Raw genomic sequence first — 27,875 nt, forward strand, 5'->3', positions numbered from 1 at the left:
TCCCTGATTGAGAATGAACTAAATTTGATGGAAAGGGCCAGAAGTCTGTCATTGCAATTATTTTACGCGTCCCATTTCAAACAATGACACTGACTTTGTTCATGTGAGTAATAACACACTACTCGCTCTAAGACGAAGTTGTTTGCTGCCATATAAAGGTCACTTCCATTTGAGGAGCCCTCTTTTGGACTTTTGCCTTACTTCAATACTATATTACATTTTCTCAGCCGGGGGTGTGGAGAGGGATTGTCTGACAGTTTTACTGTTAGTTGTGTGTCATTATTACGGTGATTTATTTGACGCCTTCATTTGAAATTCTGGGGAAGTTTGCTTATGCGTGCAGAGCCGCACCTCGGGGCAACACGTTCCAGGCAATGGTGTCGGTGATGGCTGTGAAGATCCAATTGAGTTCTCCGAGGGGAGTGCGCCTGTCATTGAGCCTCCCAGGGATCCTGCACACAACATAACAACACAGATGGCTCGGTGTCAGCAACTCATCGCATGTCACAAAGATGATTCAGAACACAAAATGGCAATCACTCAACCCTGTCACCTCACACATCTGAGGGTATTTACATTTACCGGCCCTTCGGCTTCAATTGAGTGAGACGGACAGGCCAAGGGTGCGCACACACACTGAAGATTCATGTATGAGTAAATAAGTGTTCACAGAAAACTGCTATAGTCCATGAATTAAGACAGAGAGGGCCCAAAAAGGGAAAACAGAAGCCTTTTGCAAGTTATTATGTAAGTTGGATGATTATTTTAAAGATATAAAGTTTACATGTACAGTAGTGTACTGTGCTGCATACCGTTGCTGTCCAATGAAAGCAGTCCTTGCCCAATTTGCAATTTTTTCATCTTTTCAGAGAAATCACCTTGTGATTAAAAGAAAAATTACTAAAACTTGGGATATTGTCGCAGTTTCATGGAACATATTGAGAATATTGGAGGTGTAAATGATTAATCGACAACAAACCAATTATCACACAAATCAATAAATATTTTGATCATCAAATAATCCTTCACAGACCTCGGTGTTGTTTAATTTAAAATGTTTGAAATCATCTTATTTTAAGCCTCTCAACATATTCTCACATTTTCGAAAGCAGACTTATTATCTTTGTGTTGAATCAAAATAAAACATTTGCAAACATCTGCTTTTAGGAAATATTGATCAACATGATCAACGTGTTTGTCTCTTATCTAACATGTTCAGGACTAGACCAGTAATTTAATGTTTTATAGTCGTGCATTTGCTGCAGCGCTTCATCAAACAAAATGGACCCTTACACAACTTTGTACAGCACCACATTGTGTTAAATGTTGCCCACTCAGTATACATTGCAGGCTGGTCATCTTGAAACGGCGCGGGGGTGGGTGGGGTCCCCCCATCTGCAGCGCCTTCTCAGGGTTTCTCATCCCCCATACCCAGATGTTGTTTATGATTAGGAGATGTCGTTAATATTTGTCAACTGCAGGCATGTGAAGCCCTTTGAGACTCTATTTTGATTAAGGACTACATAAATACAGTGATCCCTTGCCACTCTGCGTTTTAAGTTTTGCGGCTTCAGTGTTTCGCGGTGTTTCTTCAGTATTAATAAAAAAAAAAAATTGTAAAAAAATACAGCCATATCAGCGGCCATGTTGCGGAAAGACGCGTTGTTTCATGTTGATGCCACGAGAGAGATGGTTTCACTGGTTTACATATTTTAAACAATCACATAAATGATCAGACAGACAACGACATTGTGGACAGCAGCTCTTCCTATCTAGCTTACTCCCTCATGTACATACTCATAACTGGTCTGTTGTCAACTGCCTGTAGTTTCGGACCTTCACCAACATAGGGTGGAACAGCTGTGAAATCCCAGTTCACATTTAACTGTATGCAAACGTTTCATCCGCAAACACGAAAATTCCGAGGGGAGGGTTAAATTATACCTCTCAGTTTTTTACTTTTTTTTTTTTTTTTTTGTAAAGCTTGCTCTGAGTGCCTCACAGTGATGTCTCAGGCTGACCATTAGGGGCACCATGTAAGAGCAGTGCATAGATAAGAGATGTACAACGGAGATGAAGAAGTACAGTTGGATGGATGGCTGCTTTTAATAAGTCAATCGATGGATGGCAGGTTAGCTCTGTGTGCTGAGCTGTAAATGAAATGAATGAAGAAAGAAATTCCAACCGTCGCGAACATATTAGTGGAGGAATAGAAATGACAGTGTTCCCTCTGCAGCAGTGAGGAAAATCTAACAATAGATGGACTACAGATGGAAATGACCTTTCTGCGAAATCTGGTGCAAGCATCCTTTCAAGTTTTCTGATATAGATTTTTTAAAACTTGATTCTTCACTATTTATCCCTGTTCTTTTCATGGGGAAATGTATACAGAATGTTTATCAATTTATTTTTTTTTTGGGGGGGGTTAAGAAAGAACATTTTTGTACAACTTTTTCTTTTTTTTTAAAAATTAATTAAGGAGCCACTCACTGTGGTCTGTGGGCCGCCCGTTGTATATCCCTGAGCCAGTTGTATCGTATGATAGACATTCTAAATCTACAAGAGAGAGTTATATCGTACAGTTTTACTTTGAAGTGGGAACTTGCAGTTTGAAATGAAATACACCTCTCTGACACACCCCATATGCTGCCGATCTCGGATTAGAGCATTTAAGATGTAAAGTGTACAAACTCTGTGAATCAATAATTACACAATATCACTAATAATTGAACATCTTCTATCGCAGGATCGAAACATTTTTTCCCCCTTAATTTAAAAAAATGTTATACACTGCAGAAATTGCAAACTGATCTCACCCCACAGAGAGTGGATAAGGTTCTATATCTGTTGACCTCAGCAATCAAGTTTGTGCATTTTTTTTACACTCACAAACATTTCAGGCTTTATGCATTTTTTTAATGGCTACTGCTCAGTCTTCCAAAATTTGTGGAGTAGGCTGTGCGTTTACTTGTGTTAAACTTAAATGAGATGTTATATAGTTTCCACAATTTAAGGCGGTTGACAGGTGTCTTAATAATATGTCTGTGATAAATACTGGCCAAAATCCCAACAGGTTAACGAATGAGAGCACACTCTCAGCCTGATGATAGTGGCACGAATATGCGATGCATGCAGCAAAACAATTATTCCCTGCCCCCAGGCGAACAACATCACTGAACGTTTGAAACTCGGGTGTTTGTAAGTTAATTGGTGATTCAATTATGAATCACAACACTGCATAGAAAGTAGCACGGAGTCATGTTTCAATATCTGTACTTAGGGTCAAGTGCATTGTTCGTGATAGAAATACTTTCTTGCATTTTTAATGCAAAGGTTGCAAGCTCTGATGGGATGTGTACAGACCTTCTCAGTAACATCAGCAACTCCAACCAACACAATAATCTTGAGGTAACCTTAATGTCCCAAGATTTCCACTAAGTGGTCAAGGTGATAAGAAGCTCATTTCAGTGATAGAATGACTGTAGAGTGAAAAGGTCCAGTGATTGCACTGCATTTTGAAAGCTTGCCAATTGTGGTAGGAAACTCAGCGCAACAATGGAGCACTCAGCCGTTTGTAGTCCGTGTTATTTACAGTAATTTACCTGTAAGAATAATTTACGTATCTTGGCACAGGGGGCTGAAACGACTGTGTTGGTCAATGAATGATTGGGCACGTGAATGAGTGGTTAACTGGTAGGAAACATTCTCCATGTCACCGTTTTTCCAGATATATACAGATAGAGATAAAATACACCTCAGAATTCATGCTGGATAATACAGTGAATTTTAATTTTTTTTTTTTAAATAATGGTGGAATGTTATACAATCACCCAGTCTGGATGATGTCAGTGTGACTTGTTTTTCACATCTTGTGTGAAACTCTCTTCATGATAGAAAAATGTTTGTTAATGTGCCAAACTAATTTCCAAGAATTAAAACATATCCATGGTCTCTTTTAAGGGCAACAGTATGAACGTATCTAAGAGTGTGTGTGTGTGTGTGTGTGTGTGTGTGTGTGTGTGAGCCAGTGTGGGGGGGGGGGAGAAATTCTGTCACTTGAGAAAGTTTTGGCAAGATGACACGTGAGTGAATCGTGAGCGGGAAAAGAGCACATTCACTCAGCGTCGTGACTACCTTATCTAAATGTCCATTGTGGTAAAATGCTGCCAGAAAGTGTGGCTGGCACATTTGAAATGTTCAACAATTTGACCTTATAAAAGTAGCCTTCAAACGGCATGCCTCGGCTGATCTAATGTTCATGATAACTCCACACAAGCTGTCACTGTCTTTTTTGATTTGTACAGGTGAGGCAGGTGACTTATGCAAAAGAAAAAGTGGGGCTTCAAAGCACACAACTCAGGACAAAAGTTTCCAGAGCAATGATCAGCGTGATTGATTACCTCCCACCAGGCTCCTTTCTTTTCATAACGAACACAATGTGAACATGACTCCATTGATGTTATCTGTTCCTTAGCCAGAATTAAAGCCCATTGTTGTTTTTTTGTTCGTTTGTTTTTTGTTTTTAGAAAAATCATTGCTAGAGGGGTTGGGAAACATAGCTAAATAGAGCAACAAAGTTGACAATGTGGCATGTCTCACTGTGCTTTTGTAAACGACAGTAGAATCAAAAGAATGTCTTTTATTATTGTAAAAATGTACAGCGATATTGAACGCTCCTAACTGTTTGCAGACATCTTTGAAGAGCGAGTGAAGGTCAAAAAACCGAAAAAAACAATAATCAAGCTCAACTGAATTGATTACACGCCAAGGCGTAGCTTGTATTACGTGTTTTCCAGATTTATCTAAATTCAAAATATAGTCATCCCTCGCTCTAACGTGGTTCATCTTTCACGGCTTTGCCATTTCATGGATTTTTTTGGTGCATTTTTTTTCAACACCGCATTGTGTTCTGCATCCTGATTGCCGAAGTGACTGTCGACTAATGTCAACAGTCTCTGCGCCTTATCGCTGTACAGCTTGCCAAATTTTCTCCATGACAAAACCCACAATGTCGCCGAACCGTTCTGTACAGTATTTCTAAAAAACTGTCAGTTGTTTGTAAGAAATTGTTTGCATTTTTGTTTTTTTAAAAACAACTTTTTGAAAAAAGGTTTAATCTTTGGTTTCAGTCATTACAGTGCTGCATACGTAATTGTAAAAAATAAAGATGACTTCTTCACGGATTTCACTTATTTTTTCACGGGTTCTTTTGGGAACATAAGCCCGACGATAAACGAGGGACTACTGTAGCGATGAATTAAGTTTAACACCCACAAATATCAAAACACACCACAAACAGGTAAATTGTTACATGAGAAAAATACCTCTTTTGGGATAAATTGGGACATCTTCTCCAGAATTGTCCTGACTGATAAACTCGAATTAATGGAAAAAATTGATTAATTGTCCAATGTCCAAATCGGAACATGCTTTCTAAAGTTTTAATTGTCCCTTTAATGAAGCTGCTCAAAAGCACTATTTGTGTTTGTGAATCTGAAGAGTAGACTTCCATCTAACCTATGGGCCCCTCATTTCATCTACCGTAGCCCCTTTGATCATATGATTATTTCAAACTGAGAAATAACAGGTTACTTCAGTTGGAATATTCAGTTTTATGACTCATATGTGGGATGGCAAATGAGTTTAATGCCATTTTTCTTTTATGAGCAAAAAGACTATTCATTATTCAGCTCAGAGACATCAGCAGTGTCATCATTCATCACCCGGTGCAACGTGCCAACCTTCAACCGTCCAAGATCTTCTCGTCTTCAGATGCCTTAAAACGGAACAGAACTAATAAAAACAAAGTGTTTATTTTATTTGAATGCCATTATTTTTTAAAGATAAATTGGCATGGGTGAATGCTGAGAGCCAAATTAGGTCTCCAGAAGGCTGTTGATAACGTAATGCTTTGAAAATTGTTTTGCATTCGACCACCTGTTGCCAAGTTGTACTGTCCTGTTCTTGAAGAATGTTTTGTTCATACCCTCCAGAAAAATATCAACAGGGAATACAATTTTGCCTCATAAAATGTCCGGCAACTACAGGAACTTTAGGGGGCGCTAAAACTTTCTTTTTAATCAATAATAATTTCCCTCAGCTCATTAATAAATTCTAAGGGTCTTTATCAAAATATTTCAACAGAATTCTACTTTACAAAATATTAGAACACAATCAATAATGTGTACAAAAATCCCATAATCACACAGTTTACAACTTTCAACGTTTTCATTACTATGAACTTCACTTTCCCCCCCAATGACTGCATAATATCACAGTTGGACAGTTGAACCCAAGACATTTGAGACATTTGCATGCGCAGTTCAGTACATGATTTCATAATTCTAAGATGACCAAATGTTGAATGGAATTCTTTTGGCAAGATATGACACTGACAAAATCAAAGAAGCAGCCGTGTTCAGAAAAAAATTGTTGTGGCTAAGTACTAAGTGGTTTGGAGGACCAACATATATCGCACTAATTTGGATAATTAGTCACTTTTCTAATTAAAAAACAAATTAATTCAACAGAACCTAAAAAAATGTCTTCATATTCACTTAATATTTATTTATTGGGTTGGTAAGTGGTCAAATTGAGAGTGAAACTAATACATGTTTGTTTACTGAAGCTATTTTTTTTGTCAAGGACTTAGTAAAACACAAAAGTATTCAAAGTATCAATTTATTCACAGTCACACAAAGGAAATGTTCATATTTTCTATTTTTTTTATTCAACAATGAAAATAAAACCACCCTTTTTGCATATGTGGATATGCAGATTGGTATTTGCATTTGGGAAAACTGAGCTGCGTATTTTTGTTTCTCAACATTTACACAGGAGTATACGATCTGCATAACCAGATTTTTTTTCCTTAACACTTTGTATATAGCTTTACCCAAAACCTCCACACCACAGTGTCATCTTGCATAAAAATATTTTCTCCTGCTCAAACATGCCTTGCCTTCTTGACACAGACTTACCGAGCTCCATCCTGAACTTAATTCCGTGCAGTCAGGCTGCTTCGATGGTTGGCTCCCACATGCTATCATGATTGGATTTTTGCTTAACAACTCTGTCAGATCAGCAGAGTTCCCATATAGTGTTCTATTTGTAATACAATATCCGCTCTGTTTCATCATACATTCCAGCTATGGCAATTTTTTGGACTTTCGGAGTACATGTTTTTTATGTGAACTAAAACAATGACTTAACCAGCTTACATGTATATATACTGCATACTGAAGAATTAAGATCAAATAATCAATCGCAGATTGCATTCCATTTGGCGGATGACGAGACACGAAGCACAGAACCACCAAGAAGGGAGCCAACGATTGCTTGCTAGTTTTAAAAAAATCTTGTGTGGATAACCTCGGAAAATGAACCTTATGATTTGTACAGATGATTGAAAATGAAGTCATGTTTTGACTATTGCAAGCAATATGTGTCATGTGGATGATCGTGGGCAACTGAAACATTTTAAACCAACATATGAATAGTTGTGACAGCTGCTGTTTTTCTGAAATAAGCGAAAATATCTTTTTCTCTTGATCCAAATCAGTCTCAATTTCAGTTGATAAATATTTCATTTTAAATAATTCAATTTCTTTTAAAATTGTATGGAAGGAACACAAAACATTGTGTGTGTGGGGGGGGGCACAGCACACTACCAACAGAACCTCATCTCAAGTGTGGAGTCAGGTGGAGGAGTCAGCATAGTTTGAAACCACTTCATCAGGGCCTGGACACACTGCTACCAATGATGAATTCCCAATTTTATTTAGACATTTTGCATGGGAACTTATGAGCATAAAATGTATGATCCATCATAACAATGAACCAAAAGACAGAAGTGGACAGAAGTCAATCAACAACTAAATGGCTTCAATATAAGAAGTAGATTGGCACAGTTAAAGCCTTGACCTCAAACTGATTGAGATTTCGCGGCATGACTTCAAAAGAAGGAATCACACAAGACATGCCATATTGCTGAGCTGAAATGGTTGTGGGGGGAAATAAAAAATAAATAATGGGCCTAAATTCTTCCGAACAGTTGTGCAAGTCTGATCTACAACGACAGGAAACATTTGCTTCAGGTTATTGCTGCCTAAGGATGCTGAGCCACTCATTTAATCCGAAACATCATACTTTTTCCTCCCTGCACTCTGATATTGATATTGATGATGTGCAGTAAAAACATGGAAAATGTTTCTTTGTGTGCTTTTAGTTGAAGAATATTGTTGTGATTTAGATGAAGTTCAGATGACATTTCATGAGCAATTTATGCGGAAAATCGAGGTCATTCTAAAGCATTTGCACACTTTTTCTTGCAACTGTATGGTTTACTGAGCCAATTACGTGCGCAGCTGTAATTTTACTCTCTGCTGCACAGACACACTCCGCTTTGTAGCTCTGACTCAAATTCTGGATATGACAACCATATGAAGCACCAATATTAATCTGGGAAAGTGTGCCTACGAGCAAAACATGTTCTTTGCTGAGCCAGTTGGGAGCGGCCCTTTCCTGAAGAAATATGCAGCTTTAATTCGGCCCAACTAGTCCTGCTTTGGCTGGAAGGCGGAAAACCAAAAGGTAGAGAATTATACTTGGATGATGACCATCAGCAACATGGTGGCTGACAACAGGGAGCGGAGAATCGTTTAGATTGGAAAACAGACACAAACAAAATAGATATAGAGAATGCTCGTTAGGGTCCGATAGGGATTTTCTATAGCCAATGTCGATTCTGATATTTGACAGAAAAAAAAATTGGGATAACCGATTCATTAGAAAATATACTGTAAATCAGGAATTAAAATAATTTTTTTTGGGGGGGGGGGCAGGAGGGATCTTTAGCGCTGACAGGAAAATCTGAATTACAGGCAAGTTACAATTTGACTGTTTTAAAATATGTTTGTCTTTTACCGGAAGTTTCGGTTTCTTATGACATTGAACGCTTGCGCGCATGCAGTCCATATCGGTCGATTTAACGGTGGTTCTCTGGTGATTTAGCAGCACCCGATCATATAGTTCCACATTTGTTCTTTTTTTTTTGTGTGTGTTTTACTGAACTGAACATATACTGTCAATATAGTAGTGATGGGAAAATGAAGCCTCATGAAGCAATGAGGCTTTCCATCCAACTGGTTTGTTCCTGGGCCGAAGCATCATGAGGCTTTATTTGTACTACTGCGCCATCATGTGGAAAATAAATGTCATGACAGACAGTGATTAAAATGATACCATGGATTTGATGTAGAGGTAAGATCAGGCCCAAAAAAATCCAGCCCGACCCGGCCCGCTGGTATTTAAGCCCGACCTGGCCCGAGCCCGACCAATAAACTTGATTTGCAGGCTCGAGCCCGAAGCAAACCCGACATTTCCTATTTCATTTGTGATGACTCGGGAGGAGGAGGGGTGATTTGTGATAACAAATTAAAGCCTGTCTTTTGTCACGAAATCTAAGTTAAACAAGTCTGCATAATTATTTACATCTTTCAAACATGTATTTCTGTTTCTGCAGAGGGTACATTAACCGACAATTTTCCATCATTGACGGAAAAAAAAAAAATTTAAGGCCGTCCGTCATTTTGACGGGTTGAAAATTGGGCCATTCACCACAGCAGCAGTACGTCCTTAAAAATCGAGTGCGGCACTTGAAGAGAAGCAGCGAGACAAAGAACAATGACGGCTGGATCATAGAGACATGAAGGAGTTCTTTGAATTGTCATTGCGAGTGTTTAGTACAGTACGTGTTGTGATGAGGCCACTTCTGTTTTTTGGCGAACCATGGTCTCTCGTGGCCAAAACTATTCACGGCCTCGTAACGAACAAAAAAAAAAGTCAGCGAGAGAGAAGCCAGACCCGACCTGCGGGCTCGGGCGGCCGATCTTACCTTAGTCAGTGTGACCTGTCAGCTCATTGTCGTCCCGGTGCGCCGTTTTATTTCGAATCACCCGCGAAACTATTTGTTGGCGGTGACGTAGGAATCCCGTCTCGCGAAGCTTCGGGCGGAGCAACGCGCGTTCCGAGGCATCGGGCGTGGCCACAAGCGTAATCGACACATGCCTCGATGCGCGCTTCGCAGATTTTCTTCCGGTTTACTCGGCACACGCATTGGAGCCTCGGCACAGTCGGGCACATCACTACAATATAGCAATGCTGGATGGAAAAATTCAGCATTTTAAAAGTGGTTCAATCTCCTTGGCAGCAGTCACTTAAACCAACCATTTCCTGTAGGTTGCAGATGAGTCCTGCACAACCGACAGCGGGAATTACAAAATAGTTTCTGTTTACAATACACACAACACAGTAAGCACGGACGCTGTGGGACTTCCAGGTCCTCTTTTGAAAACTCCAAACATCGTTTTTGGGGGGCCAGGAGAGCCTTTCTCCATGGGCTCTTCCAATGATATCCATTCTAGTTTTACATGCAGCATGATGCTGTCAACAATGCTGTTAACATGTGCCAGAGATTTTCGGAATTCATTCGCTGGCACTCAAAGATTATTATTTTTTTTTTTTTTACATCAGTGAGCATTTCGCGCACAGGACAGCCACTCACATGTAGAATATGAACTGTGCTGAACTTCCGTCATTTATAGACTGTCTTCACATGGACACGTGAACATCAAGGTGTACAGATTAATGCAAATTAACCACACTTATTTGAAGGTATTCTGAGGGCTCTCGTGTGAGGCTTGGTTCACATTGGGCAACACTTCTTGAGAATAGAAAACTTAAAACTGGTGTGTGTTTCTGTCAGGCAGATCACCTCTAAGCAACATATCCAATCTTGTCACATTGATTGGACTCTAGGTTGGCTCAATCGTGACTCCAATTAGAGCTCTTGGAGAAGTCATTAGCCTAGGCCAGGGGTCACACACTTCTTTCACCCTGAATGGTGAATGTTAACCAGCAGTGCCCATTGCTATCCATTGCAAAGGTTGTGTGGGAAGATTGCGTGGTATTTGCAGCAAAATGACATTGGCCTATGATCCATCGGCTCCATAACGTGTCAGTTGACTGACGTTAGGGAAGCACCAATCTAACATCTGATATTTTCTGATGCTAGTTATGGAAGGTATAGCAATTTAGATTGTAACTAGAAAGATTAATCAACAGATTTCTACATTGGGTTTCCATTTGTACAGTAGGCAGATCATTTTGACTTGGTCATTTTTTTGAGTAGCAGGTCAACTGAAAAAGGGTGGTCACCCTTGCTTTAAGAATATCACTTACTTCTCAATTAGGTCTAACGTCACTCCGGGCACCAACTTGGCACTCTTCTGCATGCAAAACCTAAAAAAAAAGAAATAGACAGGAAATTAAGTGTTGGTGAATGGCGGGAAAAAAAGTCCTAAAGATAATATAAATAATCATTTGTCAGGCACACGGACAGTGTGGTTAAAACTAGTGAGGAATGACTTGAGAGGTTATTAATTGAAGACCATTCTTTTGGACATGAGTTGACGTTTGATTGATAAGAACATAATGTTTGTGTTAAAGAAAAAGCACTGTGGAGGTGTCATATTTTAAAGCCTCGGAGGCCTCAATTAATTTAAACCACTTGCAAAAAACAGCGGAAGGTGCAATTAATGGAGGGCCAACGAGTGCACATGTACGCATGAGGACTCGAAATTGAACAATGCACTCCAGGTCAAGTCTGTCACCGCAAATATTGCAGCTCAGTCAGTCAGCTTGACTGCAGTCAGGCCAGGCTATATTCAAAGTCATGTCAGCTGCCATGACTGCTTCTGAGGGCCAACTTCAAAATAAAAGCTATGCAAGGCATCCACCCAACAGTATTACTTGATTCACTTTTATTTTGAAGCTAACCCTTGCGGCACGTAACTCGGCTGGCTCCACGCGAAAGGCTACACTCCCGGCGTGAAACAATGGCTGTCGGGGTAAAAATATGTCCTTATGCAAAGGTGTTTGTTCCATGGTGCAAAAAAAAAAAAAAAGATTGCATAATGGATGGTAGCACTAGAGAACGGTGCTAAGTAAGCTAGCCGATCACAGGGCAAGTTAGAGGGAAGGAAATTCAATTGTGTTAATTATTAACATAATGCGTTTTCAAAATGAAACAGCAAATTTTATTGTTTTAATCAGTTATTGTATAGCTCTGGTGTATGCTGTTGTAATTAGAAAATAAAAACTGGGAAAGGCTTATTTGGTAACATTAAAATGATATACATACACATTCAGTATTAATAACGCACTATTTAATTAATAGTCACAATAAACATCTACAGAGTCCATATTTCTTTCCCCTATATTTTCAAAGTGTGCTGACATGAGCACAAACCACTAATCCATCTTAAGATCCCAAATCATTACCAGAGAAAATTCCTCTCACTGTGCAGGAAATAAGATTTGTGCCAATAGAAGGAGCTGTAGGCACTGTCGCAATTCTTTTTTTCACAATAATTCCTAGTATGGTCGAAGAAGTCACTGATTACAGCGACAACATTTTGGTGTTTTTCAGATCCACAAATATGTGTGTCACATGTGTTTTTGTATTGTTGTGAGTGCGTTTGGGATGAATTACTCTAACGGCTTTCGGATCAAGGCAAATGGAGGTCGCGGGGAAAAAAAGCAAAAGAGAAAAAAATGGTCGTATTTTGTTTCCTGACTTGTTTTTGGTAAACGCACAACAGAAGATCGGATAAAAGCTAAAAAAGCTGTTTTCTGTTTTTTAATTTCCAATTTTTAAACAAGAAATGGGAGATGGCTCATTCCTAGTTGATGGCGACAGCAACACTGCCTCCTTGCAGACGGAAGAGGGATGGCCTTTCAACGCGTGTGAATTTCTGAGACCTTTATAATAATCATAATAATAATAATAATAATAATACATTTTATTTATAAGCGCCTTTCAAAACACTCAAGGACACTTTACAATCAAAAACAAAATCAATAAAGCCACAGATAAAAATATAAATAATAAAAGAAGAGATGAATTTAAAATGAGTATGCGATTTTGAATAGGTGGGTTTTGAGATGGGATACGAATGTGGGAAGAGAATTGCGTGTGGAGAATTGTGTCAAAAATAAATATGCATGCCCGCTGATTCACAAACACATCAGCGGGCATGCACTTCAGACAAAGAATTAAAATGCATGTACAGTACCACAAAAAAAAAACAAACAAAAAACAAATACGATAATCGCGGATGCATCTGTGTAAATAAATTTGACACAAATCTCTTCCCATATACTTGGCTTGCCCAGATGTGCTGCAATTCTGAGTTTATTCGTGAGGTCGGCCGGGAAAAAAAATGAGCACCAAACAGCCAATGGTGCACATCTGTAAACGACAGAAAAAAATATTTAGGTGCACCCCTGTTAATAGATGATCCTACATCAGGAGAGGAGAGGAAATCCTCAAACAAGAACAAGGTGGCATAGTGTGTAATAACTGCTAGAATTTTCTTCTGCAAAAGTCAAGCGAGGTGTGTAGACCATAATGAGCCCCGTGTGTATGTCAGGGGAGCCCCAGATGATTTTGCGGAGTAAAATGTGACTCCAGCCTCTTAATCCATATTAAAATCTCATCATGTTTTCTCTCTTTATGGTAAGCATACTGTTTACAGCAGGCATAAAGAGAATGACCACACCATCATATTTTTTTATGTTGAAAGGCACCAAGCACTAACGGAAAGTACACCATACATTGCATAAGTATAATTATATTTAAAACAAGAGGGGAGAAACAATCTCAATAATTGATCGATATTTTCCAAATATAAAATCAGAATGTAAAACAGCGTTAATAAACACACTCTATTTATGAAGATGGCATTGTTTTGTACAATGCCATCTACAAAGCACAGCAAAAAGTGGTATTTACACTTAACCGCGCACTTGCCAGGCTTTTCGTTCTGTCTCCCCCTTGTTGGTTATGGTTGTCTTGTCTATGTTCCTCTGAACGGATTGTAACTCGGAAGTAAAATCCTTGTGCGTTTCTTGCATACTTGGCCAGTAAATCTGATTCTGATATGAAATTAAAATGATCATTGTTATATGTCCACAGATAATTATAGTAAACAACTGTATCTACAGCAGAAAACAAGCTGGACAAAATGGATTGCGAAGAGTCTGAGACGGCACCATGATTCTTGCCAATCATGTTGTGATAGGATCCACCGCCCCCCCCCCAAAAAAAAAAGCTAAATATATGTCCTTTTGATGCATCTTTTTGATTTGTGCTGTTCACTTTCTATAAGTCAGTTATATTCCGTGTCTTTCCTCTCTATTTTCCACATCCGGGAACAAATTCAGTCTATCAAAGCAGGAGGGAAATCATATTGGTAATGGTTTTCTGCTCACCTGAGCAATGTAATGTAAGCATGATGCACACAGCCTGCCTGTTTCTCATCTGTCGCTCTCTTTCGCTCTCTCTCTCTCTCTCTCTCTCTCTCTCTCTCTCTCTCTCTCTCTCTCCCTCCTTGCCTTCCTCCCTCCCTCCTTCCCTCCCTCGCTCTCCTTCCCTCCCTCCCTCTCTTTCACCATCATCCATCCCCTGCTGCCTTTCATTAAAATTTTAAAACCCAGGTATGCAAACACATCAGTGCATCCCTTCACCCACTCACGGACTGCACCATATACTGTATACAGTATATACCTCAGTGTCAATTTGTAAGGTTATGTAAATTTCAGTAGCAGAAAACTCGGATAGATGGGCAAAATTAGTATATGAGGAGCAGGGAGAAAAAAAGGTGCCGTGTGCGTAAAATTGGTGGAGAGGAGGAAGCAGGCCACGTTGGAACGCAAAATCACAAAAAAATTGAGTTTGAGCACACGGAATCGACTTAGCCGGAGTGTTTTTCTGTCCAATGATTAATACATTTTGTCTGGAATTTCAAACAATTACGACTAGTGTTTGGCAGAAATTTTCCTGACACAGAATTCATACATTATATCAGGAATAGTGTGATGATGCTAGGGCTGTCACTATTGAATATTTCCAGAATGGATTATTGCATTGCTTAATCAATTAATCGGATACAATTTTACTTTGCAATCAAGTGTATCACAATTGAACAAGATCGCATGAGATGGATTAATGTCCTCACCAACCGTAAAACTGATTCAGTTACTGGTTTAGTCACTGTTTTGCAAAGCAAAAGCAGATGTGCGCAAATGTCTTGTTTTGATCATAAATCTGTTTTCCTGAAGGACTACAGAAATCAGAAAAGAATTATTGTTAAGGGGCTGAAATCACAGTACCGTATTTCGACAATTTTAAGTAAAAAACCTCAATGATTGCTCGATTATTAAAATACTTTTGGATTAATTTGATAATCGATTAGTTGTCGATTAATTTTGACACCGACAGATAATATATTAGATGACTATTGGCCAAAAAAGATTACAGTGTTGAATTTAAGTGTATGTTAGTCATTAAGAGGAGTACTGAATGTGTAATACGAAATTCAGTGTCCATTATAACCAGAGGTGGACCTTCCGTGACGAATGCCAGTGTTGGTGACGATTGACAAATGACAGGAACAAGGCCGGGTCTAGACCGGCATGTATGAGGGGGCAGCCACAATCTTGTGGGGGCATTGTGCTCCAGCACAATTTGACCTTGTCTAACTGACAAATTCACTCACTTAGATGCAGCCAAACACCCTGTTTGAGGAGAATAGGATACAGTTTAGCGACTAGAAGAATTCGGTTGTATGGTTTTGGTTGTTATTGTTCACTGAAAAAAAAAGATTTTCAAGACAAATATTAACTCTTGTTTTTATTCTGTTATTAGCAATTAGGTATGTCACTACACAAAACACTAGGAACGAGTTTAACAAAGCTCATTTGCAGTTTACTGCTGCAAACTGCTATTATAAACCTAACACCGGCTCATTTGCATACTGAAGGGTGACTGGAAGTTGGGTCTCCGTACGCTACAGACAGCCATCCCTCGCACCGAGCCGGCAGCAGGCCGATACTCGGAGCTGAGTAAAGGGGAGATGGAGCAGTTACACGGACTACTTTACGAATTTCACCTTTTTGGAACGTAACCCCCGTGATAAACGAGAGTTCACTGAATTTTATATTTGTGGGGGAAAACAAGACATTAAGACAGTAAGAAGTGGAGCAGAGGAGAGAGGCATGAGGACAAACGTTTTTCTGACGACCGACAAACATGCTCTGTCTGAATAGTGTGTTTGTTGGCGGGGGGTTTCTCTCAAGAGGACTGCAGTGACTTTATCTGTTATATCTGTTTGTTCCTCCTCAATATGTCAGTTGCTAAGCAGTTGGTGTGGCTTTTATGCTTTGGGCCTCATTTCGGTCATGAAGGCTTAATGTCACACAGTATATAAACTCTGATTACTCAGTGACACGTCAGAAGGTCAAGCTTTCAGTGTCAGCTCGAGTCTTCTGCATCCAGCCCTTCTCTCTGTAGTTATTTGGTATTTTCATAGACTTTGACTCTGGGTCCGAAGTCCGCTCCTCACGTGATAATAGAAATGTGAGAGTGAGTGCTCCGATAGGATCTTTACGGGAATCATCATGGTCGACTGTGATTGGCTAAGCAAACAGAACCGACTGACATCATGACAAAATAAATCGAAATCATCCATTCATTATCCAAACTGCTCATGAGAATCTAATATTTTATGTTTGTGTATTTATTTGCATGTTTGTGATTTTCTGTTGAATCTTGGTGAAATTATTTATATTCAACACTGTCTCGCGTATTTATGAGCGGGGCTGAATACACGCAGGGTTGCTTGACTACATACGGAAACGCTTTGCGATTCCTGAACAGTAGGTAGCGGTATGCATCAAAGAACTGTAATCTGCCAATGAACTGAGAAGAAGAAGGAGGAGGAGAAGGAGAAGGAAAAGAAGAAGAAGAAGCATGTATCGCCAGCAGAAGGTGTGCGAGCGACTTGGGTGGACTGAGGGACTGGTGTAATTTACTGACCAAAGTGATGGCGGAAGCGTGACGAAAATAACATGACGGACTGACCGATGACAATTACAATTTGGTTCGGCGTGAAAAACGCCGGACTGACGAGTGCCCAGGCCGCGTACAAATAACGAACCAGGAAAATCTTGTAAATTGCCCACCTATGATTATAACTCAAGAAAGCAAGTACAGTAAATATTCCCATCTCCGGAATTCGATGAAAAGGAATTTCCTTCACCCGGAATAAAAACCTTTACATTAACATTAACATTTTGACTACGATATTACATTTTACCGGAACTTACTTGTGCGGAAATTCCACTATCCGATGGAGACCGAAGGCCTCGGGAGCTTAAATACACGCAGCGCCAACCCAATGCAATGGAAGACACGACGGAAGACACGTGTTCACTTCACCGTTTTCGATCACCGGATTCGAAACAACGACGTGTAAGTGACTTTTTATTGGCGTGTGTTTTACTGTAATTGCGAACGATTTTCACTTTATTTACTTACGTCCAGTAGATCGCGGCACTAGCTTAAAAAGCAGCACCCACTCGACACAACGGGATACACAACGGGAGACACGACGGAAGAAACGTGTTCGCTTCGCCGTTTTCGTTCATCGATCCGAAACGACGACGTGTAAGTGACTTTTTATTGGCGTGCGTTTTACTGTAATTGCGAACGATTTTCACTTTATTTACTTACGTCATGTAGATCGCGGCACTAGGTTAAAAAGCAGCGCCCACTCGACACAACGGGAGACATGACGGAAGAAACGTGTTCGCTTCGCCGTTTTCTCTCACCGGATCTGAAAAAACGACGTGTAAGTGACTTTTTATTGGCGTGTGTTTTACTGTAATTGCGAAAGATTTTAACTTTATTCACTTACGTCCTGTAGATCTCGGCACTAGCTTAAAAAAGCAGCGCCCACTCGACACAACGGGAGACGCAACGGAAGAAACGTGTTCACTCCGCCGTTTTCTATCATCGGATGCGAAACGACCACGTGTAAGTGACTTTTTATTGCCGTGCAGTTTACTGTAATTGTGAAAGATTTTAACTTTACTCACGTCAGGGGTGCCCAAACTTTTTGGACCGAAGATCTACTTTAAGTTCAACCAACCTCCCAGGATGGGCCCTTACCGCGCACGTGCACGCATGCACGCAAACACACGCACACGCACACACACACACACACGCGCGCGCGCGCACATACACACACACACACACACGCGCGCGCGCGCACATACACACACACACACACACGCGCACGCGCGCCACGATGAGAAGCCAAACACGGAAGCAAGCGATGCACTTTTGCAGGCCGTTGACTATCGTAGCTCACGCGTACCATTTTAATGTGCTTCCCTCAGCCCTCTAGATTCCTATTCTTTGCCCGTGCCCTCGGTGAATTGTACACGAAATAAACTCTGAATGAGAATAATGACGATCAAAGATATAGCGCAACAGCTCTGATCACAAGCTGCAATTGCAGACTGCTGAGCGCTCACAACTTCCGCTGACGTAGGCACGCGCCACCGTAGGTTAAAGATTTACCTGCTTTATTTTATTTTATTTTTAGAATCTTTCTTTGGGAAAATGAGAGTGATAGGATGATTAGGGTGCAGTGTGCATTAACACAAAACATATATTACTAGCATGTACAAACACACACAATTTTTTCTCCTCAACACCTTTCGGATCTAATTGGGACGAGTCCTAGATCTACCGGTAGATCAGGATCGACGTAATGGGCACCCCTGACTTACGTCCTGTAGATCATGGCATCGAAACAAAGAACAACCCAACAAAACAAAACAACCCAAATTTTTTTTTTTTCCAAGATGGCGCCCGAGTAGGCAGCCTTCTGCAAGTGCTCTTCAAGAGCCTTGCTTTTTTGTTCTTTTTTGTTGTTTTTATCTTTTGTTTTGTCACATTTTGTTTGTTGTTTCATTGTGTGGACCTGATATGGACTGGTTTCAGCGTTTTTTGGCCACGACATTCATCAAAGGAGAAGTATCTGTGCTTGGTGGTTGCGCCTTCTCAGCAGCATGCCTGTGCCAGCACAGATTTTGATTGGGAGGAATGTCGGCGCCATTGACTGTCGGTGCTGGACAGACCTGGGGCACTTGTGTTTTTTGCACCTGTAATGGGCAGCATTTTTCACAACCCCGTTTTGTTCAGTGGAGATGTCGGCGCTGTTGGACAGTCGGCGTTGGTGCGGCTGGATGGATGGCTTGAAGTTGAGGATGAGGAGAGAGGAGCGTTGGCGCAGAGCGCCGATGCGTATTTGGAACCGAGAGTCGCCGCCAAACTGCTTCAAACAACAAAGCGTGTCCCGGAAAAGTGGTTAGGACTGCACGACTGTCCGTGTTTTATGTTATGTGTTGTGTTTATTATTTTACTTTATGTTAACTGTTTTGTTAAGTGCTTTGTTACAGCTGCCGCTGTTGTGAAAGCGCTATATAAATCAGCATGTATTGTATTGTATTGTATAAAATAGACTCATTTTTTTCCCAAGACGGAAAAAAAAAATCAACATTAAAATATTGTACGTACTGTGTTGTTTTTTGTTTTTTTTTTAATACTTTACACCTGTAGTGTATACCGTACTGCTGTTTTTGTTATATAAACAGTTTTTGGACAGTATATTTTTGCATTTTATATACGTTTGTGTTGCAGCTCCGAAAAAAAGGAGAGCTGTGGTGTTAATTTTTTAAAACGGTCTCAACAAATACAGGTACGTCTTTGTCTGTCTTCGTGCCTTCTTCCGTTCAACTCGAGAGGCGTTCAAGACCGCCTCCGAAAAACGTAAACGATTACTTCAATGAAATTACAAAAATTAAAAATAACACATCAAAACTGAAAAGCAAGCGAGGATATCACAAAATAAATTCGATAGCCCCCCCCCTACAGAATTTATATTGTGATTTCATCATTTGTGAATACACAACAAAGGAATAAATAACTACGACTGACATCTTGTTGTGTTATTTTGACTTCAAGATGGCGCCGCGAGAGTGGCTGCCCTTCCAGCAGCTCCTGTTTATTTTGTTCTTTTCCTTCTTCCTCTCATAACTTTGCTGCTGTGAAGTGGGAATTTCTCCATTGTGAGACTATTAAAGGTTTTCTTATCTTATCTTATCTGATCGTACTGTTGGAGCGACGATAAAGGAAATGCCAATGTGTTTTTCGGAGGTGGTCATGAACGCCTCTCGAGTTGACCGGAAGAAAAGAAGGGACGGGGACGGACAAAGACGCACCTGTATTTGTTGAAAAAAGGAGAGCTGTGGTTGTGGTTTTATTTTATTTTTTTTTAAACGCAGAATTTATTAATGGTTTTCATAGACTCAACAAATACAGGTACTGTACGTCTTTGTCCGTCTCCGTGCCTCTCGAGAGGCGTTCATGGCCGCCTCCGAAAAACATAAATTAATTCTTACTTCAATGAAACCACGAAGAAAATCAAGCGAGGAAATCACTAAATAAATTCTGTAGGGGGGGGATATAGAATTTATTATGTGATTTCCTTGCTTGATTTTCTGTTTTGATGCATTATTTTCAATTTTCTTAGTTTCATTTAAGTACAGTAATAGTTAATTTACATTTTTTGGAGCCGGTCATGAACGACTCTCAAGTTGAACAGACGCCTCTCGAGTTGAATGGAAGGAGCGTAGTACCATCTAGTGGAGGAATTGTAGATTGCGCCTGAAAATGTGAAGCGTCCAATGTATGAAATTTTTTTTTACAAAATAGCCATTCATTGAAGGTGCGCCTCATAATCCAGTGCGTCTTTTAGTGCGGAAAATACGGTACCACCATCTCTTTGTTGTTTTCTTCATTCTGTTGTTTTTCAGATACAGTCCCTTGCAAGCCACAACACACTTTTATAGTTAGAGTGCAGTTATAATTCGGAAGCTTGTTCTGTGGAAGAGAATGCTGGCAAGGAGTATCAATATTTATGGCATGACACTGAGGGTTCGTTATGCTGAAGGTCATAGCTATATGTGAATTTAGAGCAGTGTAAGTTTGACGAAGCTCTTCAACATTTATGGTCGGAAAGAATCATTGTGGCGGCTGTAGGGCCCTTCTTGAAGGCAGCTTGTCACTCTCAGTTAGAGTACATGCGTCAAGGAAAGTTTTAAGACTGGAGTGAATTTTGAATGGGAAAATGTGTACATATAAGGAGGCGGGTGGGGGGGGGCATTTTCTTCTGGTTTGTCACTCTGTGTGTGGCTGAATTTTTAACTTGAGTCTGGTACTCTATTCGTCAAGTGATGCAATCACCAGGGGCTGAATGTACAAGCCTCAGATTGATGCGCAAACAAACGTGCTGCTTGGCTGATGCAACCGGTGTGCTACAGGAGAGAGTAATATTTGAATTTAACATTGTCATGCATTCACATCAGGTGGCTGTATTAGACAGACCTCCCTAATGAACACATTTCCCTGAAGATCAGGTATCAACTTTGTTACTGCAGAGGTTGGTTTACGTCCCCCTCCATCAAAGATGACTATTTCTGTGCTGAGCCAATACTAAGCAGAGGGATTGAGCACTGAGCAAGATTGCACGCATACTCATCTGCATGAAAATCCATGTCAATGGATGAACAGGTCATTCCTTTTTCAGCATAAGAATATGTCTTGTCATACATAGTCAATATCGATATCGTTATTTCATTTGGCGGGTCTGTAAATTAAATCTTAACTGCGGTTTATTCTCAGTGGAAAACAACCCCATATGGCCCAATCTCATACCCTTTCTGACTATTCTGGATTCATCAAACAAATGTGCAACAGGCTTACCACCGCAAGGCAATCTTTATCGGTGTGGTGAGACAGGAAGTGAAAAGGTCAGCGGGGAGGTCAGGGTTCATTGGCAGCAACTCGCTGGCCTCACAAGCAGCCAGCTGGATACAGTTCTTCATAGAAGGTGGCAGTGGCATCTGGGCGAGTGGATGGCTGGGGTTGATGGCGGCCACCTGCAAAAACACACCAAGACTTTGTTTCTGTTTTGGTCAATTTTTTTTTTTTTAACACATCAAATCTAAATTAGATCATGTGTGAATTCAATTGGAGCTTTTTGCCACAAGAATTTCATCCTTGATTATCACAGTGACAACCCCGGGAAAATCAATTACAGTAGCAGGATGGAACACCTGATTGGCATATGGTACAGTATACCATGTTTAAAAAAAAAAAATCTTTCCAGGTTATGATGATTGGAGCTATAATGCAACTACTGACATCCATGTATATTGTGGACTGTAAGTGAATGACAAGTGTCACTTGCAAAGAAACAAATCAGTTTACATCACATACTGTATATCAAAAAGAGAATCCAAAATATTCACAATAAAGTAGAAGAAACCGGTCATTTGCGTTGACTTGAATGTTAATGAAAAAAGAGGGTGCATATGATTAAAGAAATGTAATTCAATATACCAGATGACACTAGGTCAGCGCAGATCAGATCAGTTCAGGCCAGATTTGGCCGCCACATCATTTTATGTATCTTGCAAAAGCTATTTACTGTATGTGTTTCGACCTTGCCTCCCTGTGTCAGGTCTCCCACTATGCACGAAGGTAGGCAGTGATTTTGTTTTTACAAAGTCAATCTTGTATCTAGTTTATTTTTCAGTTTCGTTCATGATAGGGTCCATTACAGCTGTTGCTAATCATGGCATACGAGTGTGCGCGTGCACACGTGTGTTTGTGAATGCGTGCACGTGCAGTAACGGGTAGTAGATCTTTGGTCAAAAAAAAGGTTGGGGACCCTTGCTCTATATTGTTCGTAGATGTGATTGTGAGTGTGAATGATTCTTGGTCTTTGTGTCCTGGGATTGGCTGGCAACCAGTTCAGGGTGTCCCCCGCCTACTGCCCGAAGACAGCTGGGAATGGCTCCAGCATGCCCCGCGGCCCTCCTGAGGGCACATGGTTCACGGAATGGATGGATGGATTATGGTGGTATTGAAAGAAGATAATATTGAATTTGTCATCAAAGTCAACACTTGTAATTTCTCTCCAAAAGGCTTTCAGGCAAGCAGTTGGATTACAATCTTGCTATAGCATGACTCGTGTTTAATCTCTCTCTCGAATGAGAAAAGTGTTGACTTGACTGTTCCCAAAGACAAACATCACCAATCAAGAAGCATGCTCTGTGTGGGTCCCAGTTGTGTCAACCTCAGAACGGTATCGTCGCCCGAACGAAAATTTGGAGAACGTGTGTGCCACACTAATCCTCAAGGTAAATATGACAGCATTGCCAGCAGAAGCTGATTAATGCAGAGTATCCAGCGTAATTATCACATTAGCATATTGTCATCTCACAAATTACCATGAAAGTCAGCATGGCAGGTTGCTTTTCTTTCTCCTCTGCTGTGAATAGCAGAGATCAGTGCAATAGCTTGGAATTATTTTTTTAATTGACACAAATTAATGAGACTAATTCTCCAGGGAATGAGTAAACACATGCAACACCACACAAGCTCACCACCACAGTAAAACCAAGCGTCTTCAAAGCAACAACAATCAAGCAAACATTTTCAATAGAAATAGGTAGAAGAAAATACTGTCAAGATTCATGCATTCATTTTTTTATCATTAGGGTTGCGTGCAACTTTGACCGATTCCAGTTGACTTGATAGGCGGGTTACACTCGGGAATAGTCACCAATCACAAAGCACAGAAAGGCAACCAACCATCCACACACACACACACACACACACACACACACACACACACACACACACACACACATTGTAAACATTTTGTGGGGAGGATGACAACCAAATCAGCCAACCCACAGTAAACAAGCCCCACAAAAGGTCAGGTGGTCCAGTGTGTCTGAGCAGTGAGTACAGTTGGTTTAGTTTTGGTCTGAGAAAAGATCCACAGTGAATGCATTGAACATGTAGGCTAAGTGCACACAGCAGTGTGATGAGATATTTAAAACAAACCAGGTGGCCCTTTAATAGAGCACTCAGGGGTGGCACGCACACACGGACATAAGAGGGTTTTGTGCTGTGCGGGAAGTCCTTCGCAGGAAGGCTTCATAGTTTTTCCGCAGCTCTCTATTTCATGCCGACATCTTCATCGAGAGTATGTCCACAAATAGTACCCTTATGGAGTACCCAAAATGGCAAGGCATAAATGCCACATTTCGCCATAAGCTGAAAAATGGCTGCATGTGCTGATTGTTTGCTTATCGGCACCACCAATGTGCTGACACACACACTGCTATGAAAGGGATGCCAATCCAGTGTGTGGGCGAGGGGGGTCTTTCCCCTCTGCGTCTACCCCTCCAATCCACCCCCTGCAAGGATCATCTCTTGGATGATTAAAAAGTCTCTTTATCTCCCATGACCTCGGCACATTATACACTTCCTGCATGCGTGGGTGCGAAGAGCTATCACTCAAGTAAAAGGTGGAAATGCATTCACTGCATTTAAAAGAGAGAGCTGTCATTTGTTCCACGACCAGAGGAAGTCGTAAAACATATTTATATTCATATTAACACACCAATTAACACCAACCAGGAATAATACTGCTACAGATAAATAAACACTTTCAGTGAACGAGATAGGTGACACCTCGGAGCTATAAGGTATTACTGTGGAAAACAATGTGCTCAAATTCTTTTGAATAAAAGAAAGCGAAAAGCTTGAAATAGCATCACAACAAAGCATACGTAGGAATAGTCGTTCCAATTGTATTAATGTCAATGTTTTATGTCATGTGTTCTGTTGCATCATGGTTATTTTATGTTTAATGTTCTGTGAAGCAATTTGTTCCAGCTGCAGCTTTTGTGAAATCACTACAGTGGTACCTCTACTTACGAACGTCCCTTCACACAAAATGTTCTAGTTACGAAACGCCTCAACAGGAAACTATTGCCTTTTGTTCTGAAAGAAATTTCAAGATACGAAAGGTAAAAATACAGTATGGTCTGCTACTTGCAGCTCAGAGTTTCCTGAATGTGACATGCTTATAGCTGCTCTGCCATTGGCTATTACCTAGCATCTTCCTGGCATCCCATTGGCTAAGAGGGACCGCTACCGTATGTGTTGATGTGTGTAGATAGATAGATATGTGTCTACGCAGTGTCCTCATCATTCGCCCCTCCGATAGTTTCACGTAAATGTGAATCACCCAGAAAAAGTGTTCAACAGTCGGGCAATCGCTCACTATGCTGATGTTTGCCTTGGACATTTTCGAAGAATTGTTCAAAGCCGACAAAAGCAAACGTCTTTGGATCAGTTCTTTCCAAAACGCCAGGCGAAAACCACTTCTGAGAGAGAACATGAACTAAAGAGGGCAAAAAACCGACGAGGATGCAGTTAAAAGATAAATAACCATAATTTTTATTCTTTATTCTTTGTTTTTTTTTTTATATATTATGTACAACTCTCATTAATTGCGCAATAATATAATTGTAACATGTATTTGTTACATATTTTGATGCATTTTTATGGTTTAGAAAACATTTGTGTCAGAATTTTAGGGCGGGCTTGAAACGGATTAGGGCATTTATATGGAAAACTCGTCTCTACTTACAAAATTTTCTAATTAAGAAATTTCTTCCAGAATCAATTAATTTCGTAAGTAGAGGCACCACTCTATATACTTAAGGATGTAAAGAATAATAACGCATCAGATTAAAAGGGTGCTTTTCTGTAACACACTCAACAGTTAAGGATTTTTATCAGCTTTTACTGTCTTTTATCACAAATGTGCTTTGCTCTTTGTGGAGGTCCTCTACAACTGTGTTTCCCAACAAGGGGTACACCTACCCCGAGGGGTACATGAGTACATTGCAGGGGGTACGTGGTGGAAACATTTGACAATTTATTTCCCATACCTGTGGCAAAGCAGTGCCAAAAGCCACTCCAGCCGTATGTCACCTCAAGTGGCTCATTAAAGCTCAGATGAATGATGAAAAGAAAATAAATCTGTTATAGTGGCAGTATATTTGTTCCTGATATCAATTATCTGAACCGCTTATCCTCACGAAGGTCGAGGGTAGGGCTGTGCGATATGGCTAAAATGTAATCTATTGGCAGGGTGTGCCCCGCCTCATGCCCTAAATCAGATGGGATAGGCTCCAGCATGCAAGCGACCCTCGTGAGGAGAAAGCGGCTCAGAGAATGGATAATTTTGCCAGTTATCTCGATAACCATATTGATAGTGATTTATTTTTTTTCATAGAAAAAAAAAAACTAAGTCCAAAAGGACATGGAAAGAAAGTGTAGTTTGTTTTATTCGAAGTTACAGAAAGCCATCAACATGAACAAAGTTAATAAATGTAAAAAATATATATCACACTGTACTGCAACTGTGTGTGATAAATCATTTCATGCTACAACAGAGCATTTGTTGTGTTGCGACAAATTTAACCACTCACCCCAGCAGATGACTATGGTTGTGTATGCATTGATGCATTACATGATGATGGTGTGTGTACTCCGAACAATATGAACTATGCTAGCCTGGAAGGCGTTTTGAGGCTCTCCATACAATATGTTACATTGTATGACTTTTTTATTGATCCACAAAAAGATGGCAACAGTCAAGGAAGATAGGATAATAAAATCAATATTTGGGTCAGTTTTCAGGTTTTCAGAAAATAAACCTGATAAAATGACTGAGGCCATTATTTTAAGAAGATGACAGAATCGAATCTTTGTTTCTTTTTACAATAGAGTCATATGTTGTCAAAATTACATCACAGTAGATCTATTTTTTTTAAACCAATTCAACAATACTAAAGGTCCATAAACACATTCAGCAATACAAAGTATAATCTGAAATTTATATTTATGTTTGAAATTGCCCCTCTGAAAATGTTTCTTGACAAAAAAATACAAGTTTATTCCTACACACAATGTATTTTCTTTCTTCTTTGAGGAGAAGTTTTCTAATTTTGAGGGGCAACTTTATGCAGGTTAATCTCATGGACTTGAAGGAAGAAATTTACTAACCACAAAAATAAAACAATATGACGAATGAACAATTTGTTGCCTTTTTTATGTCAATATTTTATTCTACATGACACGCGTTCAGATTGGCAAAAGGAATATACCTCCCTGCCGAATGTGAATAAAATTCCATTTGGATTCCGCCTTTTGGTCATTCAGATTCATTATAATCTGAGTGCATGGCTCCATGAAACCCCAGTTAATGGTGGTAATAGACATATTTAATTGTTGAACTCACCTGATTATGACACAAAACCTCAGCACACTGTAGGCTGAGACTCAGACCAGGAGGGAGCATCAAGCTCGTGAGACACGGTACTACACTATCATATTCACGTCAGGCCAGCTCATTTGCACAACATCACCTTAAATATAATGGTAACACTGAGGCGACTCTTGATTTAGCTACACAAAGTAATGCCACTCTTGAGACTGCGTGGTGGTGCGCCCGCATGAAGTACGCATGCGTGCACTTCTTCGGGAGCCTCAACAAGTTATTCTTGGTCGGCAGACGAGGTACTATTGCGGGGCACCGGAAATTTTAAATACAAAACGATTGCGGGGGAAGTAGTCCCATTCCAATCGATTCTCGGGACTGGATGTGTAACACTAAGTACGTGTGACTGACACAACTACCTATTGTGCCACTGGCCAACTGGCTAGTAATTTATTATCAACAGCCGCCTAAATTTGATTTAACCCGCATTTGGCAGGTTGCCGGGTGTTAATTTGGAAACTTGTTTTTAATGTGGACATCCGCTGCAAATAAAGCGAAGCGACCAATATATGTATATAATTTGTGCGCAAGTGGTGAACCTGCAGCTTTACATTTCCTCAAGATGCAAGCATATGCTTCCCACTCTACTGCAACACTGTACTGACAGACTGCAAGCCACAAGTTTGCTGACTAGCTTCCAAGTAATATAATTCTCCAATACCGTATTTTCCGCACGATAAGGCGCACCTC

At 40.2% G+C, this 27,875-nt stretch overlaps 1 protein-coding gene across 2 annotated transcripts in view; it reads right to left on the minus strand.

Annotated features, from left to right (window-relative positions):
* rptor (regulatory associated protein of MTOR, complex 1) overlaps positions 1 to 27,875 on the minus strand; it is a 164,605-nt gene that overhangs the window by 94,480 nt on the left and 42,250 nt on the right. For both annotated transcript variants that reach the window (XM_019889388.1, XM_019889387.1), the window contains exons 7-9: positions 21,737 to 21,912; positions 11,242 to 11,301; positions 352 to 452 (exon numbers count right to left, since the gene is read on the minus strand). In XM_019889388.1, coding sequence (XP_019744947.1) covers positions 352 to 452; positions 11,242 to 11,301; positions 21,737 to 21,912 — 337 coding nt within the window. The remainder of the gene's footprint in view (positions 1 to 351; positions 453 to 11,241; positions 11,302 to 21,736; positions 21,913 to 27,875) is intronic.

Source organism: Hippocampus comes, unplaced genomic scaffold, assembly GCF_001891065.2.
Source record: "Hippocampus comes isolate QL1 unplaced genomic scaffold, H_comes_QL1_v1.1 scaffold86, whole genome shotgun sequence".
Taxonomy (NCBI): Eukaryota; Metazoa; Chordata; class Actinopteri; order Syngnathiformes; family Syngnathidae; genus Hippocampus; species Hippocampus comes.